At 36.8% G+C, this 18,951-nt stretch overlaps 2 protein-coding genes across 2 annotated transcripts; both read right to left on the reverse strand.

Moving 5' to 3' along the window:
- Nucleotides 1–6,108: 6,108 nt before the first annotated feature.
- On the reverse strand, nt 6,109–7,811 carry LOC148197151 (uncharacterized). Its single transcript, XM_088093196.1, has 2 exons — nt 7,355–7,811; nt 6,109–6,592 (listed from the first exon to the last, which is right to left on the reverse strand). Exons 1-2 carry the CDS (start codon nt 7,676–7,678, stop codon nt 6,413–6,415), a joined length of 504 nt encoding a protein of 167 aa, XP_087949322.1. The 5' UTR covers nt 7,679–7,811; the 3' UTR covers nt 6,109–6,412.
- Nucleotides 7,812–10,695: 2,884 nt separating this feature from the next.
- On the reverse strand, nt 10,696–15,962 carry LOC148197152 (uncharacterized). Its single transcript, XM_088093617.1, has 6 exons — nt 14,528–15,962; nt 13,852–14,473; nt 13,161–13,671; nt 12,942–13,043; nt 12,701–12,878; nt 10,696–10,727 (listed from the first exon to the last, which is right to left on the reverse strand). Exons 1-6 carry the CDS (start codon nt 15,960–15,962, stop codon nt 10,696–10,698), a joined length of 2,880 nt encoding a protein of 959 aa, XP_087949743.1.
- Nucleotides 15,963–18,951: the final 2,989 nt, after the last annotated feature.

Genomic DNA, 18,951 nt, shown 5'->3' on the forward strand with positions numbered 1-18,951 from the left:
CCAAAAGCGGAATCAGAGACCCTTTTTTATATCCATATTCTCCACCATCCAACAAAAACCCAGATTCAAAATCTGCTTTTTCCTTCAATGGGGAAAAGTAGTTTTAGTCAAAGATTTCGGCGAAGGATTTCCGGCTCCATGTCTGTGAACGCGGCGGAGGCCTCGATGGACAGGTTGACGCCGCCGTGCTCCCCAAACTCGTGACACGTGAGGGCCAATGCAGTGGCCAGACCCATGTCGCGTGTCACGTCCTTCCTCTTGGCACCGCCGTCCGAAACTACGTTGGTGTCGCAACCCTTCCTATTGGCCACCACGTTTTCAGCCATGATAATCGGAAACGAACAGGGAAAGAGATAGAGATAAATTAGATTGGGGAAAAGATAGATAGTAGAGAGGACAGGACTTCCCCTCTATTTATTTCTTCCCTGATATTCCTCCTTCACCTTCCTTCGCATTTGCTGAACCTGGACCCCATATTTGTTTGGGAGCAGCGGGGCCAAAGATTTCAAGTCAGAACCAGAGGGGAGTATTCCTGCGAAATGGTCATTCTTGCCATTGAATATAATAAAGCTGGCAAGTGTGGATCCAACCAATTAAGCACATCCTGCAAATATCAAAAAGTACAATAAATAAAAAGAAAACCAACGTGACAGATAGGGGAGAGGACAGCTTGGATAAAACGTGATCTCGCCGTTTGTCATATCTACTAAAAGTTAACGCCGTCCAATTTTAAGGACTAACAGTAAGAGTTTCAAAACTATGAGGATTAAAAACCATCAAAATTTCGAATAAGGACTAAAACCAAAATCGTATGATACTTAAAGGACGAAAAACATATTTAATCCTAAAAACAATTAAGAATCACCTGAAAATTACAATTACAATTTCAACGATGAAACTAAATATTGTAAATCGATAAACTAATATCCTTTAAAAAGTTATATTAATTAAATCTACTACACATCACCACTATTAAAAACATTTATATTCTTCGAAAATATTTTCAATTATGAAAACTTTCATTTTTTTTAATTTAACACTTTTTTATATTTATTAGAATTTTAAAACAGGAACGTAATAAAATATTTAAATATTTTCAATTACATGTAGTCTTATATTAAGTTTCTGATTTTGTACATTATTTTTATATTAAGGTTTCTGATTTTATACATTATTTTTATAAATTTTGAATTGGGATTCTAATTTTGAAAATTATAATTGGGATTTTTTATTTTACACATGATTTTTTTTTATGAACTTTAATCCTTTTCTATTATCTAATAACTTCAATTTTTAACATTTTCACACACATTGTCAATCAATTCATTTCACATTACCACCAATCAATAAGTGTATTCATTTTTTACCATGGAGACAATTGCATGTTTGTGTTTTTAACGCCGTAAGTCAAAAGATCAACTTCAACCATTTTTATAAAATATGAAACAATAGTGAACGGCTGAAAAAGAGTGTCACCACTTTGAACACATTGCCCCAAACTAGAGACCAAATGATGTATTAAGCCTAAACAAAATAAAAAATAAAAAAAGGACTTAGATGCAAAATATATTATTTAATCATTCATTTACATAAATTTAATTCTTTATTTAATAATTTTAAATCTAATAACCCTATATAAGTTCTTAGTAAATAAAAAATATGTCATCGTGACATTTAACTGTAAATCTGGATTTATGTTAAATGTATGACTTAAAAATTTCAACTCTCTATTTTGCAAAAAAAAAAATATGGTTTAAACCCTCGGATGCTCCTCGTATTTGTATAGGAATCTCAAGTGGGTCCTCATATGTAGAGCTGTCAAATGAGCCCCTTTAATAAGATTTGGCCCTAGCCCATGTGGGTTGGGGCCAAAAAAGCCCACAGGGCCAAAAAACTCTTTATTAAAAAAGCCCACGGGGCTAAAAACCCCTAAAGCCCTATAGGCCAGGGCCAGCCCATGGGCTTTCCTTTTTACAAAATTTAACGTCTAGAAACATAATATCATCATACAAGTAATCACAAATCAGATGTATTTTTTATCCAGCTTTCATTTTATCTTTGTTAGTAATAACTTATAACCATAATTGATTCATGTATAATTATATTTTTTTACCAATAAAATTAATTTTCTACTTCATAACTGTTTCTATATTAATTAGTTTAATAATAATGCTTTTATACAATTATTCCTTAATTTTCAAATTTAGTTTTGATAATTTTTCATCTTAATTTTGCTTTCTTAATTTTGGTTTGTAAATTTGACGGTTCAGAGATATCCACATAAAATAGGTTTAAAAGTTAAAAAATTTAATTTAATTTGTAAAATTTTGATGGACTAACGAATTTATTTATAGATGGTAATCTATTTTGTCACTAGTTTTAATCAATATTATTCGATTAAGATTTGTGATCAAAATTACATTATTTTTAATTGGTGTGAACATGTTAAAATTTTGACTTAATAACTTTTTAACTTTTTTAATTTTCCAAATTTAATAAAATTAATATTTATTATTTACAAAGTTATATAATTCTTTAAAAAAAAATTTATGAAACGTATAATTTAGTCATTTACATCAATTTGTATATTTTTATGTCTTTTTCATATATTTTATATTATATTCATTTGTCTTTTTTATTAGTTTCTTATTAAGAGACATTGATGTAATTTATTTATTATTATAATTATTATAATTTTTATTTATTTTATATGTTAATAATTAAATACAATAATAATTTTAATTTTAGTATTATAAATTATAACATTATATTTATTTAAAAATATTGTATCTATTATTTAATTATTTTTTATTACAATTGGCTCAATTATGATAAATAATTCAATAAAAACGACCTTTGTTGGATGAAGATAAGTATGATTTTAAAATATTAATTTAATCTAAAAGGTTAGAAAAAAAATATGATTTTATAACCACTAGGATTACATCTAGATCTTATATACTAACATATATGATATTTATAAGAATTTTGCCTAACAAGGATTTTCACTAAAAAGTTAGTTCTTTTATTACCTGAAATTAATTTTAAACTTTACAAAGTTTGTGGTTTAATTTTTTAATGTATATATATCTATACAAAACATTCAACAAAAGAATTTTATATGACAAACTATAAAAAATAAAAATTTTACACCGATATTAAAAATTCATCCAATCCGTAGATTTGAATTTAAAATCTATCCATAATTAATATTTCAAATAGTTATATAGATATCAGAATTCGATTATTGAAAAATCAAATTTTCAACTGTGTTACTTTTATAATTTCTTTTTTGAAATTTTTTTCATTTTCTTTTAAATAAAAATAATAATAAAAATTTTCTTTTTTAACTTTCCAAAATAATAAAATTATATATTTAAAATATACTTATAATTAAAAAATTATTTTAAACAAGTTTTTATAAAATCAATATTTATACATTTATATTTAATTAAAAAGATATTAAATATCATGTAAATTTTGAAAATTATTGAACTTGTAAAGTAAATATAAGAAATAACTAAAAAAACATTAAAAGTGAATTAATTTAGTTTGGGGGCTAGCCCCATCCTAACCCTATCCCAACCCACTTTATGTGGGGCTTTAGGGGTTGGGGCTTTTAAAAAGCCCCCTATTAAGGGGGCTAGAAAATTGGGGCTTGATTTTAGAAGGGGTTAGGGTCAACCCATGGGCCAGGGGCTCAAATGACACCTCTACTCATATGGCCAATCGAGATTTGGCCTTTGGAATCAACTACTTCATACACAAGAAGGTAAGTTTTATGAAATTCTGAATAAAATTCATAGTTTTAAGTGAAATTGAGTGGTTTCTGTTTTTGGGCGTATAGAAAGGTGCAGGCTTTTGGGGGATTCTGACTATGGGAATATGTGTAATGGTTTGCATTTTGCAAGGTAATTTGACAGTTGCAAGTGTCTATGTTGGGAATGATTCTGTGCAGCTCAAAGGGGATGTGATAACTGCGGAGCTGTACCAAGATATATCATGGAAATTCTATCGTGGCTTTCGGGGAAAGATCTCCTATGACTCAAGTGCATTTCAAAAAGATGGCTACAAACCACCGTTTTAATATTTTAGTATAAAATTAAACATTTGCTAAATTGAACTAGCTATCAACTTCTTCACATTATGTTGATCATCGACTTCCTTCCTTTTCCTTTCTCTTTGATATCTTGAGGTAAGATAAGGAATATACATAGGTGATGTTGATTTTTTTAATCAAATTTCAAAATCAAGTAACTTCTTTTGTTCTATTTCAAAATTTAGTAATTTTCCTTATCAAATTGTAAAATACGATGAATTTCAAAACTCAGCAACCTTTTCAATCGAATTTAAAAAATGGATGATTTTTTAAATTGAATTTTGAAATTTAATAATTTATAAACTGGATTACCAAATTCGATTACTTCAGTACATCTAAAACAATAAAAATAAATATATTGAAGAAATAGAAAATTTAAAACCTTAATAAACAAAAACGTGTGAAATATAAAATAAAATGATTAAACGTGAACAAGTGAGACGAGAACTAGAGAAAAAAAAAATGAAACGTGAAGAATAAAGACTTACTGTGCATGGTACAGTAAATGCGATTTGATAAACAATTATTACTCCTTTTCTAATTTTTTTTAATATATTTTTAATGAAGAGTAAACATATCACCTTGAAGGTGCAGTGTGAAGGTTTGGAGGTGCAGGGAGAAAAATACCCTAAAAAATTTGGGGGTCATCACATAATCGGATTCATTGTTTTGCCCATAAGCACCAAACAACCCAAGAGACATAAAACTGTTAGAAAAGCAATGCTCATTTAAATTTCCATACAAGCCACTCATGTGTTTTAGGAAACTTTAAAATTAATTTATTCATAAAGACAAAAAAAAAGTACGCAGAAGAAAATAAAACTGACTTTTTCACATTAAAAATAAAAAAGTATAGAAATTTTACAAAAAAAATTACTAATTAATTTATAATAAGCCACATTTAATTTATGACAAATCAATTCCATTTACTGTTTTTTTCTTTTCCAAAAATTATTTTGGAGGAGTTTCTTGAATCATATCCTTACTTCCCTAATTCTATATTCAAGAGGGAGGAGAAGGGGCATAAAAATAAATAAAAAAGAATTGTTTTGTACTGTTTTTATTGAATCATGATTTCTTAAAAACCCATAAACTCGTCCAATTTTTTTTCAAGGAGAGGATTGTACAGTGATTTCCTCATGTTCTCTTTTACGTTATACCATTTACTGTAGTCCAAGACCATTAAGAATAACGTAAAACCTTACAAACATTTCACCTATGGTCTCTTATAATTTTTCATTATGAAAAGCTCATTGATTGATTATCATATTGATCTTAACAAAAACATTGTTTGTGTCCTCATGCGTGAGTCAAGATATCTCACATTATTATCTCAGTTTTTGAAATAGAAACTTATCTATTGGATAACCAGTTTGGTTTAATATCAACTGACTTTAAGATGAAACATTTGAGTTCTTTGGCAGTTTACTAATCATTTAATTTCTTATATTCTGATTTCATTAAAGAATAGATTAAGATTACAAGTATGAATTTGAATTCCGGATATATATATATATATATATATATATATATATATATATAAGACTCACAAATTCATTGATGTGTTAACTCTTATTTAAAATTAACTTTGCTACAGAATCTTATTTTATAGGTATGAAATTCAAAATATTTTTGTTCTGTATATTATTTTGATCCTTTCATGTCCCAGTTATTATTCAAGCTCAGAGAAGATTCTCATGGTGTGAGAACATGACATCATGTCAACTGGGTTATCCAGGTAAATTATTACATACGCAGAACATATCTCAGTAACTGTTATGCAAAGAGACAAAGCATATCCATCTTGGTATTTTAAGTTTTCATTTAACCGGCTTAATGGAATCCACAAAATTTCGATTAATTTTAACTTAATATCTTAACATTTTCTTCAAGTTCATTTGATTTGTCCATGCTTTAGCTTTCATTTGACATGATTATGAATATATTCTGCATTAAAAATTCTCAGAATAGCAATATTCAAGAAGGGGGTCTAACTAAACAGTCATATATATCAAGTAGAAACTGGTCCTCTACCAGTGATGATCATTTTTGTGTATTAAGAGCTAAAAACAACTAATCCAAGTAGATGGAATTTTATTTCTTTTCATGGCAAATATGTCAGCAAATATGCAACATGATGGAATTTGATGTTCACCTGATACAAAATCTTTTTCTCAGATATTAAGTCAAAGGGATAAAAAACATACGAAAATTTGCTTTCATGAGGGGTCCTTGGCATGCTTCTTCATCCCCTCAAACCTACGGTTATGCTCTTCTTTCCATTTTCTCACGTTTGATTCATTCCTGAAAATTTCAAGCTCTCTTTTTCCTCATCAATGCAGGTCTTTTGCCTAGAGCTGAAGTTGATTTGGATGAACATGTGAGCAATCCTCGCAGCAGAGCCAGAGCACCCAAACCCATGAAAGAGGCATACAGTGTTAATAGCTTATCAGATGCCCTATTCGAATTCATCATTTCTGATAATATAGCAACCTGCAACCCACAAACAACCAATGTCTCATTGTTACTCACATCTATGGCTGGATCAAAGACTAATATTACACCTCCATCTTCAGTGAAACAAGTATCCTTGTGAAAAGTCAAATGATTGTATATTTTCTCATTCTCAGAGTTTCAACTTAACAATAATTCTAACCAAAGTGTAATTAACACCTAAGCAAGTAAACTATAAAGCCACTCAATACATCTTGACCATAGTTTCCTATTAAAATCAAAATCGAACCTATACAATTGCATTGCCTAAATTTTGCTTTCATTATATTTAGACAGCAACCTATGTAATCAATTCAACATGATCTAACAGCTGCAAAAAGACATTTTTTCGTGCTAGAACAAAGTAATAATAACCAACAATAATAGCAGATCCCTGTAAACAAAGAGTGCATTGGTTCTAATTGAATGGTCGCTAGTAACTCCAAAAGGTTAGAGCTTTTCTAGATCCAAAGATCCAAACATCAGAAAAGAGAATAATATCCATTTTCTGTCTTCCCCCAGAAGCATAATCGTTCACATTAACACATGATCCATACAAACATGCAACCATATTAATCAAAATACAAAAAATAAAAACGAGGGGCCATTAAAAAGGTAGAAACTTTTTCCCTGTAAGAAAAATAAGTATTCTCTGCAGTCCTGCTCATAGGATTATAAAAAATGGGAAAAATTGAAGAAGTAAAATATGAATTTAAAGGTGACAGACATATAGATAGATAGAAAGAAAGATGACAGAGTTACCATGGAGGTAGAGGTAGAGACACCATACATCAAGCAAGTGGTGTTGAACCAAGGCTTGGAAGTGAGAATGGCATAGAGGTTGAGGAGTGCAAGGGGCCATTGGAATAGAAGCTCAAGCCAAACAAGACCTACAAAAAAGTGTGGCTTTTCAGCCACAAGGTAATCACCATAGTCGTGGGTGTAGTGGTCCTTGAGTTGGACAAGAATTTCAGGGAAATAACTCAGGGGAAGACACGCTTGAGCATCAATGAGAGGAGCAGCCACTGCTATCACGAGGAAGAACAGGAACAGAATGGCGTCTACTAGCTTTAACACAACACCCATTTGTTGATTCGCGGATTTGAAGCCTCTAAAGGGCAAAGAATGAAGATTGGAGGATCAAGGAGAAATGGGTTCTTACGAAAAGAGGGATCTTGGAGTCTGCAAATTCCCCAACACTCTTTTCGTTATGTTCTATGATCTTCTATTTCATTAAAAAAAAAAAAAAAAGATTGCAATTTGTTTCCATTTTTAGAAATATTTGTAATTTTCTTAAAATAGAGTGATGGGTTTTTTATTTGTTAAGGATTGTTTTAAGTTTCCATGCTACGTATGTATAAAGTAATAAAAACGTAAACTTTTGTATTTAAAAAAAAAGTAAAAAATAAATAAAAATAGTACTAAATGAATGTAAAAAATTTTAAGTGTGTCAAAAAAATTATTATTTATGTATATATTTTCTACTTAGTTATCAAAATTATAGTTAATTTTTAAAATAAAGTAGATTATTTTCAATAATATCTTATAGTGTTAAAAATACAATTTTATAAACAATAAAAGATACAATGAGAACAATATTTTTTATAATAAGCAAAATCTTAACAAAATTATTATAAGAAACACGTTTTATGATTAATTGCAATTTAAAATTATCAAAGTTTCATTACATTGATATATTGTATGTGAATGAAGCTCCAAGGTGAATAAGTTTTTCTCAAGCAATACCATTAATGGTATTATGAAAATGTGTAACATCCCAAAATACAGTAATTACCATAATTGAGAATTAATTACAGTTAACAGTAATCACAAACAGTCTTTACATTAAACCAGAATTAACAAAAGCCAAACGGCATCAGTACAGGGAACGCGTATAAACGCATACAATTGGAAACCTAAAATGCACGCTCCGAGATATATAAACAGCGTACGTCAAAATGAAGAAATCTATATTTAAGACGAACGGCCTTACAAAATACTTGGCCGAACGTTCTTTTTACACTAACACGCATAGTACTATACTAACGAGCACCACTAAGTCTCGGCCTTCACTTCAACCTCTACCAGATTGGCTTCATCCAAATTTTCTTCTTCCAGCATTTGCTCAAGGGATGCACCACCATCTGCTCACATCCACAACGGATGATCATTGCATTTTGACAAGACGGAGAATACATGTACAGGAGACAACACAATGGAAATGCAAGGGTAAGCTTATAATATTAAATTTATACAATCATCACATACACTTACATTTCAATCCACACATACAACATGTAAACTTATCAATTAACAACCATATAGATACGTATATAAAAGACAGACCGTCCGGACTGTATGAACCGTGTAGCTACAGGCGTCCTTGCACCCGAGTGGTGTGGTAACTGTATTTCACTCGACAGCTGCCACTCGAGGTAAATCCTTCGCCCCTGCTAAGTGAGGGATACGAAAGACCTCCTGCCATTCCCCCACATGAGTACTCCCTTCTACGTGAAGATGAGTATCACGGAATATCAGGATGGACCAAGCCAGCATTAGCATGCCCACAGTCATACTTTACAAAACTTCAATAATCCATCATATCTGAGACGATCCTCCTTGGAACGCTCATTAAAAATCAATTTCCAATAATTCGTTCAAATTATCATTCGTCCATATTAAACTTTTCTCATATTCACATTTTCATTCTGTATTCCACTCCCTTAAATTCACGAACGTTCATCATTTAATCAATAGGTACCAACCTGTTACAGTACTCCTACCTTCTCGTTTCTGAACAAAAGAAACGAACCATTTATCCACTTAATACGTTTCGACACTTAATAATTTGAAGGGACTGATCTTAGAAGATATGGATGATACTTAGAAAGATTTTAAGTATAAAGAATCCAGGTAGAATCCAAAGGATTAAACCAGTAAGAAAGTATTTAGATAAACAACCAAATATGAATTGATTTCAGAAAACAACACTGCCAGTCAAAGACCGAACGTTAATTAGCAATTTGGACGAACGCCAGATACGTTCGCTCAAAATTCAATAATATGGACGAGCGTTCAGTTATAAAACCGAACCCTGCTTGGACGAACGCTGGGTCAATGACCGAGCACAAATCAGAACGAACGCTTGGTATAAAACCGAGCGCCAATTGGGACGAACGTTCAATATAAGGCCGAACGCTCTGTAGAACGAACGTTCGACATAAGGACGAACGCTATCAAAGACGAACGCTCGACATGAGGTCGAACGCTCTCAAAGACGAACGCTCGACATGAAGTCGAACGCTCTCGAAGACGAACGCTCGACATGAGGTCGAACGCTTTCAAGGACGAACGCTCGACATGAAGTCGAACGCTCTCGAAGACGGACGCTCGACATGAGGCCGAACGTCATTGAGGACGAACGCTCGACTTGAGGCCGAACGTCAAGTATTTATAAAGTTTCAAACATTTATCTATACTGAGCTGAACCGAACGCTCATTCACAAAAATGGGGACGCTCGTTCTCGAGCAGAATTCATTCCAAATGAATGAATTCCAAACTAAGTTATTTTAATGAAAACCGAACGGTCTAAGACCGTACAGTGACGAGCGTCATTTATCAAAGGGGAAGATTAAAATTCCAGATTTCTCAAGCTTAACAGAATTTTCCAGATTTCCAATTTATAAACTTTATAACTTTCATTCCAGATTTAATTCACCATCAACATCGTTTCTCATATAGATCTCAACATTTTAATCATTCCAACTCTACCATAACCATACTCCATTCATACATAATCAATTCAACATGCATTTCAAACCACCAACAACATATACAATCCATGCAACAGTGATCGTTCATGACAGATAAATCAAAATCAGAAAACCAGATTCCATAACAGTGGTCAACCATACAGCTCAAACATCATGCAGTTCATACATGCACAATAACAGTGATCATCCATACAACTCAAACCTTATATTTTTCATTCATACAGCTCAGATCATACAACATACAGTATAAATTAAATATATAAGCTTCCCTTACCCGGATTTGCAGTGAACGTTTAACAGTATACTTGAATCAGTCCAACTAGGGCTTTCTACCCGTTAAGCTCTTTCTTACGCTCTTCAACTAGGTTTAACCAAAGAGAACTCAGAAACTCAGATTTTATTCTTTGCATGCAACTAAAACAGTGTTCCTAGAAATTCTAGAACTAGGTTATGGCTTGGGAACTTACCAGTTACAGGATCAAAAGATGTTCGGATCAAAACGAAGCTTACTGGCCCGTGAACGTTTCTATGGTTTCAGAAAATTGTTTGGAGTTGAGAGAAGTGAGTAATGGTAGAGAGAAGATGAAGGTTCTTAGTGAGAAGTTGGAGAAGATGAAAGGTTTGGTTTTCTGAGGAAGACGAAGTGTGCGTGCAAGTGAGAGAGTTTTCTCAAAACTCAGAATGTTGGTGGATTCCACGTCAAAACAGGCGAGCGTCTCCCAGCCTGCCACCTGCACCCCAAACCCTGCTTTGGAAGCTTCTCCTGCGACACGTGGCATGCGTGCATGCACAGATTGGTGCGTTTTTAATGCACTGAATGTGTGCAGTGGTGCGCGTTTCAGAGAATGTTGTGGCACGGTGTTATTGCACAGCAGAGGGATTTTAAAAACAGATTTGAAATGGGATTTAATAGGATAAGCATGGATTATAATGAGCATAAATCTGGTTTAACACAGAATTACTATTGCTAATTATACAGGGTTTTACAATCTCCCTAACTACAAAAATTTTCGTCCTCGAAAATTCAGAATTTACAAGCAAATAAGTGCGGATACAAATCCTTCATTGCACTCTCCACTTCCCACGTTGAATCTCCAGTCTTAGCGTCCCACACTATCTTCACCAAATGAATATCTTTTCCTTTATATAACTTGGTGCGTTCATCTTCAATGCGGACTGGTTGTAGCTCCAACGTTCGGTCTGGACGCAGTTGAATGTTTTCCAGCTCCAAGACATGAGAAGGATTAGCTATGTATCTCCTAAGCTGAGACACATGGAAAACTGGATGCAGATTTGATAGCTGGGGAGGCAACGCAAGCTCATAGGCTACTGGTCCAATCTTCTTCAATATCTGATACGGCCCTATGAACTTGGGAGACAGTTTCTTTGGACGAACAACTCTTCCCACTCCGGTGATTGGATTCAGCCTCAAAAATACATGATCACCTGCAGCGAATTCCAATGGTCTCCTTCTCCTATCTGCATAGGATTTCTGTCTGCTCAAGGACGTTTTCAGTCTCTCCTGGATCAACTTCACTTTATCAGTAGTTTGCTGGATAAGCTCAGGTCCAGTTAGCACGTTCTCTCCCTCTTGAAACCAGCAAAGTGGCGTTCTGCACTTCCTCCCATACAGAGCTTCAAACGGCGCCATCCCAATGCTAGCTTGAAAGCTGTTGTTATACGTGAATTCCACAAGAGGCAGTACCTCATCCCATGCGCCTAAGTGATCTAGGACGCAAGTCCTCAGCAAGTCTTCCAAAGTTTGTATGGTACGCTCAGACTGGCCGTCCGTTTGCGGATGGTATGCTGAACTCATCTGCAGCTTGCTTCCCAATTCACCTTGTAAGGATTGCCAAAAACGAGATGTGAATCTCGTGTCTCGGTCAGAAACTATGCTTGAAGGTACTCCATGCAGACGAACAATCTCATTAATATACAACTTGGCCAAATTTGTCATAGACATCTTCAGATTCACGGCCAAGAAGTGGGCGCTCTTCGTCAATCTATCCACGATCACCCATATTGAGTCATGATTCCTAACCGTTCGTGGTAGATGAGTCACGAAGTCCATGGAAATGCTGTCCCACTTCCATTCAGGAATCTCCAGTGGTTGAAGCAAGCCGCCAGGTCTTTGATATTCTGCTTTCGCTCGTTGACAGGTTAGACATGATGCCACAAAACGAGCGACATCACCCTTCATTCCAGGCCACCAAAACGATTTTCGGAGGTCTTGATACATCTTGGTCATGCCAGGGTGTATACTAAGACGACTGTGATGGCCTTCCTCCAAAATAATCCGCTTCAGCTCGCCATCGTTAGGAATGCACGTCCTACCTTTGTAACGCAGCATGCCATCCGTTCCTGTATTGAATTCCTTATCTTTCTTTGAAACGAGTGAGTTTAATATCTTCACCAGATCTTCATCCTCACGCTGCTTCATTCTGATTCGATCAAATACATCGCTAGCTATTCTAAGGTTACAGCATTTGATACTGCTAGGCTCCAACTCAAACTGTAATCTCAGATCTCTGAAACTCTCCACTAAGTGCAGCTCCTTCACCATCATTAATGAGACATGCACTGCCTTCCTGCTTAGCGCGTCCGCCACCACATTGGCCTTCCCAGGATGATACAACAGTTCAAACTCATAGTCTTTCAGAAATTCCAACCAACGCCTCTGCCTCATGTTCAACTCCTTTTGATCAAATAAATACTTGAGGCTCTTGTGGTCACTGAAGACCTGGAATGTGGATCCGTATAGATAATGCCTCCAAATCTTCAATGCAAACACAACCGCTGCCAATTCCAGGTCGTGTGTGGGGTAGTTCCTCTCATGTATCTTCAATTGCCTAGAGGCATACGCCACTGCTCGTCTTTCTTGCATCAGAACGCACCCCAAACCTTGGTGAGACGCATCACAGTAGACTTCAAAGGGTTTGGCAGTGTCCGGAATCACCAAAATTGGAGCGCTTGTCAGCTTCTGTTTCAGCTCTTGGAAACGTTCCTCACACAAGTCAGTCCAAACAAAAGGATGGTCCTTCCTTGTAAGCTGTGTCAGCGGTGCTACTATCTTGGAAAACCCTTCAATGAAACGCCTATAGTAGCCCGCAAGACCAACGAAGCTTCTCACCTCCGTGACTGAACGCGGATGTTCCCATTCCATAACTGCACGTACCTTTTCTGGATCTACCGAGATCCCTCCAGCGGACACAATATGCCCAAGAAACTGCACCTCCTTCATCCAGAATTCGCACTTGGACAGTTTAGCATACAATTCCTTCTCCCTCAATATGCTCAGCACTGCCCTCAAGTGTTCTTCATGTTCGTCATTGGTCTTAGAGTAGATGAGTATATCATCTATAAAAACGACCACAAACTTGTCCAAGTAAGGTCTGAATATGCGGTTCATGTAATCCATGAAGATGGCTGGAGCGTTCGTCACACCGAACGGCATCACCACATACTCGTAGTGTCCATAACGAGACCTAAAAGCAGTCTTCTGAATGTCATCCTCCTTCACTCTAATCTGGTGATATCCAGACCGCAAGTCAATTTTCGAGAACACAGTGGCCCCATGCAATTGATCCAGCAAATCGTCTATTCTTGGCAAGGGGTATTTGTTTTTGATGGTTAGCTTGTTCAATTGTCTGTAATCTATGCACAAACGAGAGCTACCATCCTTCTTTTTCACCAAGAGCACAGGCGCTCCCCATGGTGACACGCTCGGTCTGATAAATTGTTTGTCCAAAAGCTCTTCAATCTGCTTCTTAAGTTCAACCAATTCTGCAGGTGCCATACGGTAAGGTTGAACAGATATAGGGGCTGCCGTGGTCACTAGGTCTATGGTGAATTCCACCTCACGCACAGGAGGCAACCCTGGAATTTCTTCTGGAAAAACATCTGAAAACTCCTCCATAATGAACGTTCGTTCTTTACTGCCCATGACGGACGTTCGTTCACGCCTCAACTCTCCAAGCTCTTGATCTTCATGCGTCATGATCAAGAAGCAGCTCGCGCCTTCCATTATATCCTCCTTTAACTGGCCGAGCGTTACATTCAACTCTTCACTCTCTTCATCCGGAAACACCAACTCTTTCTTCCCACAATCTATGAGGATGTGATTGGTAGCCAACCAATCCATTCCTAGAATCACCTCCAAACCTTGAAGAGGTAGACAGATGAGGTTAACCTTGTACTTACGCCCCTCTACTTCAATAGGACACCGGACGCACATAGAGGACGTCCTAACCTCTCCCGCTGCTGGTGTTGACACCACCAGATCAAAAGACATCTCCCTCACTTCTAATCCCAGTTTGCAAACGCACGCCTTCGAGATGAAGGAATGCGTTGCTCCCGAATCAAACAACACGCAACAAGAGGTACCAAACACAAGGCAGGTGCTGATGATGAGTGTACCTGAATTGGCTGCCTCTGCACCAGTAATCGCATACACGCGTCCAGCTGCTTGAGCTCGTCCTCCTCTAGTCTGATTTCTGCCAGCGTTTTGCGGTCTCAACGCAGCTCGTCCACCCATATTGCACTCACTCTCCAAGTGCCCATTTCTTCTACATCGAGTGCAGAATTTTCCTCCCACGAGTTGAGGGCAAGACGAACGATAGTGTGGTCCTCCACACTGGAAACAAGTAACGTTTCCTGGTTGCCCGGCAGTGATCAATGCTCGTGATCCACTTGCATTAGATTGACTTGGACGAGCGTAAGGAGTACTTCTCACGTTGGCAGTACCCCTGGATACAGCCGGTCCTCTAGCCACCTGTGGCTGCTTCTTCTGTCGTTCCACCTCTGCCATATTTTTCTCCAGTACTTTGGCTCTTTCCACCATGGCAGGAAATGACCGAATGCATAAACTTGATATCAACACCTTCAAGTCGCTCCTTAATCCATTCTCAAATTTCCTACACTGCCACTCTTCACTAGTGGCCATAGTGTTAAACCTCAACAACTGTTTGAAGGCATTGGTGTACTCTGATACAGACTTTCCCCCTTGCACCAACTGAAGAAACTCTACTTCCTTAGCATAGCGAACGCTGTCTGGGAAATACTCTTCATAAAATTTGTTTCTGAAAACCTCCCATGTGATGGGAGCATGAGTGTCTGTCAGGATAGCCTTCACACTCGTCCACCAGTGGCTGGCCTCACCAGTCAACAAGTACTCAGTAAACGCCAATCTGTTGTCGTCAGGGCACCTCTTTGCATTATAAATCTTCTCAATGTCCCGCAGCCAATGATCTGCCTCATCAGGAAGGCATTTTCCATTAAACTTGGAGGGATGATGTTGAAGAAAGCTCTCCAAACTCCATTCTGCAGTAGGCGGGGCAGCGTTAGAAGAAGAGGCTCCTGACGCACCTCTAGTGGCTGCAAGTATCTCCATCAACTGCCTCTGTGTAGTTTCAGAATTTGCACGAGAGGCCTCTAGACTCTGCATGGCAGCTTGGTTTTGATGCATCAACGTGGCGTTTTGTTCCATGAGAGTGGTATTTTGTTGTTGGAGTCTCTCAATGACGTTCTCCAACAATCTAGAGTTGTTGGAAGCATCAGGTTCACTCGGTTGAGGAGGGGGAGGCAATCTGGGTGCCATTGATTCTCTGGATACAGAGAAAAACGAGCGTTAGTTATGTCCAAGAGTTAAAACAATAATAACTCATTAAACATAAAATAAGCACACAGCAAAAACACAGTGCACTCATAACCCTACAGTGTCCTTAAAAGAACAAAACTGCTCTGATACCACTAATGTAACATCCCAAAATACAGTAATTACCATAATTGAGAATTAATTACAGTTAACAGTAATCACAAACAGTCTTTACATTAAACCAGAATTAACAAAAGCCAAACGGCATCAGTACAGGGAACGCGTATAAACGCATACAATTGGAAACCTAAAATGCACGCTCCGAGATATATAAACAGCGTACGTCAAAATGAAGAAATCTATATTTAAGACGAACGGCCTTACAAAATACTTGGCCGAACGTTCTTTTTACACTAACACGCATAGTACTATACTAACGAGCACCACTAAGTCTCGGCCTTCACTTCAACCTCTACCAGATTGGCTTCATCCAAATTTTCTTCTTCCAGCATTTGCTCAAGGGATGCACCACCATCTGCTCACATCCACAACGGATGATCATTGCATTTTGACAAGACGGAGAATACATGTACAGGAGACAACACAATGGAAATGCAAGGGTAAGCTTATAATATTAAATTTATACAATCATCACATACACTTACATTTCAATCCACACATACAACATGTAAACTTATCAATTAACAACCATATAGATACGTATATAAAAGACAGACCGTCCGGACTGTATGAACCGTGTAGCTACAGGCGTCCTTGCACCCGAGTGGTGTGGTAACTGTATTTCACTCGACAGCTGCCACTCGAGGTAAATCCTTCGCCCCTGCTAAGTGAGGGATACGAAAGACCTCCTGCCATTCCCCCACATGAGTACTCCCTTCTACGTGAAGATGAGTATCACGGAATATCAGGATGGACCAAGCCAGCATTAGCATGCCCACAGTCATACTTTACAAAACTTCAATAATCCATCATATCTGAGACGATCCTCCTTGGAACGCTCATTAAAAATCAATTTCCAATAATTCGTTCAAATTATCATTCGTCCATATTAAACTTTTCTCATATTCACATTTTCATTCTGTATTCCACTCCCTTAAATTCACGAACGTTCATCATTTAATCAATAGGTACCAACCTGTTACAGTACTCCTACCTTCTCGTTTCTGAACAAAAGAAACGAACCATTTATCCACTTAATACGTTTCGACACTTAATAATTTGAAGGGACTGATCTTAGAAGATATGGATGATACTTAGAAAGATTTTAAGTATAAAGAATCCAGGTAGAATCCAAAGGATTAAACCAGTAAGAAAGTATTTAGATAAACAACCAAATATGAATTGATTTCAGAAAACAACACTGCCAGTCAAAGACCGAACGTTAATTAGCAATTTGGACGAACGCCAGATACGTTCGCTCAAAATTCAATAATATGGACGAGCGTTCAGTTATAAAACCGAACCCTGCTTGGACGAACGCTGGGTCAATGACCGAGCACAAATCAGAACGAACGCTTGGTATAAAACCGAGCGCCAATTGGGACGAACGTTCAATATAAGGCCGAACGCTCTGTAGAACGAACGTTCGACATAAGGACGAACGCTATCAAAGACGAACGCTCGACATGAGGTCGAACGCTCTCAAAGACGAACGCTCGACATGAAGTCGAACGCTCTCGAAGACGAACGCTCGACATGAGGTCGAACGCTTTCAAGGACGAACGCTCGACATGAAGTCGAACGCTCTCGAAGACGGACGCTCGACATGAGGCCGAACGTCATTGAGGACGAACGCTCGACTTGAGGCCGAACGTCAAGTATTTATAAAGTTTCAAACATTTATCTATACTGAGCTGAACCGAACGCTCATTCACAAAAATGGGGACGCTCGTTCTCGAGCAGAATTCATTCCAAATGAATGAATTCCAAACTAAGTTATTTTAATGAAAACCGAACGGTCTAAGACCGTACAGTGACGAGCGTCATTTATCAAAGGGGAAGATTAAAATTCCAGATTTCTCAAGCTTAACAGAATTTTCCAGATTTCCAATTTATAAACTTTATAACTTTCATTCCAGATTTAATTCACCATCAACATCGTTTCTCATATAGATCTCAACATTTTAATCATTCCAACTCTACCATAACCATACTCCATTCATACATAATCAATTCAACATGCATTTCAAACCACCAACAACATATACAATCCATGCAACAGTGATCGTTCATGACAGATAAATCAAAATCAGAAAACCAGATTCCATAACAGTGGTCAACCATACAGCTCAAACATCATGCAGTTCATACATGCACAATAACAGTGATCATCCATACAACTCAAACCTTATATTTTTCATTCATACAGCTCAGATCATACAACATACAGTATAAATTAAATATATAAGCTTCCCTTACCCGGATTTGCAGTGAACGTTTAACAGTATACTTGAATCAGTCCAACTAGGGCTTTCTACCCGTTAAGCTCTTTCTTACGCTCTTCAACTAGGTTTAACCAAAGAGAACTCAGAAACTCAGATTTTATTCTTTGCATGCAACTAAAACAGTGTTCCTAGAAATTCTAGAACTAGGTTATGGCTTGGGAACTTACCAGTTACAGGATCAAAAGATGTTCGGATCAAAACGAAGCTTACTGGCCCGTGAACGTTTCTATGGTTTCAGAAAATTGTTTGGAGTTGAGAGAAGTGAGTAATGGTAGAGAGAAGATGAAGGTTCTTAGTGAGAAGTTGGAGAAGATGAAAGGTTTGGTTTTCTGAGGAAGACGAAGTGTGCGTGCAAGTGAGAGAGTTTTCTCAAAACTCAGAATGTTGGTGGATTCCACGTCAAAACAGGCGAGCGTCTCCCAGCCTGCCACCTGCACCCCAAACCCTGCTTTGGAAGCTTCTCCTGCGACACGTGGCATGCGTGCATGCACAGATTGGTGCGTTTTTAATGCACTGAATGTGTGCAG

This window comes from Vigna umbellata, chromosome 6, assembly GCF_029865625.1.
Source record: "Vigna umbellata cultivar VRB3 chromosome 6, Vumbellata_1.0, whole genome shotgun sequence".
Classification (NCBI taxonomy): Eukaryota; Viridiplantae; Streptophyta; class Magnoliopsida; order Fabales; family Fabaceae; genus Vigna; species Vigna umbellata.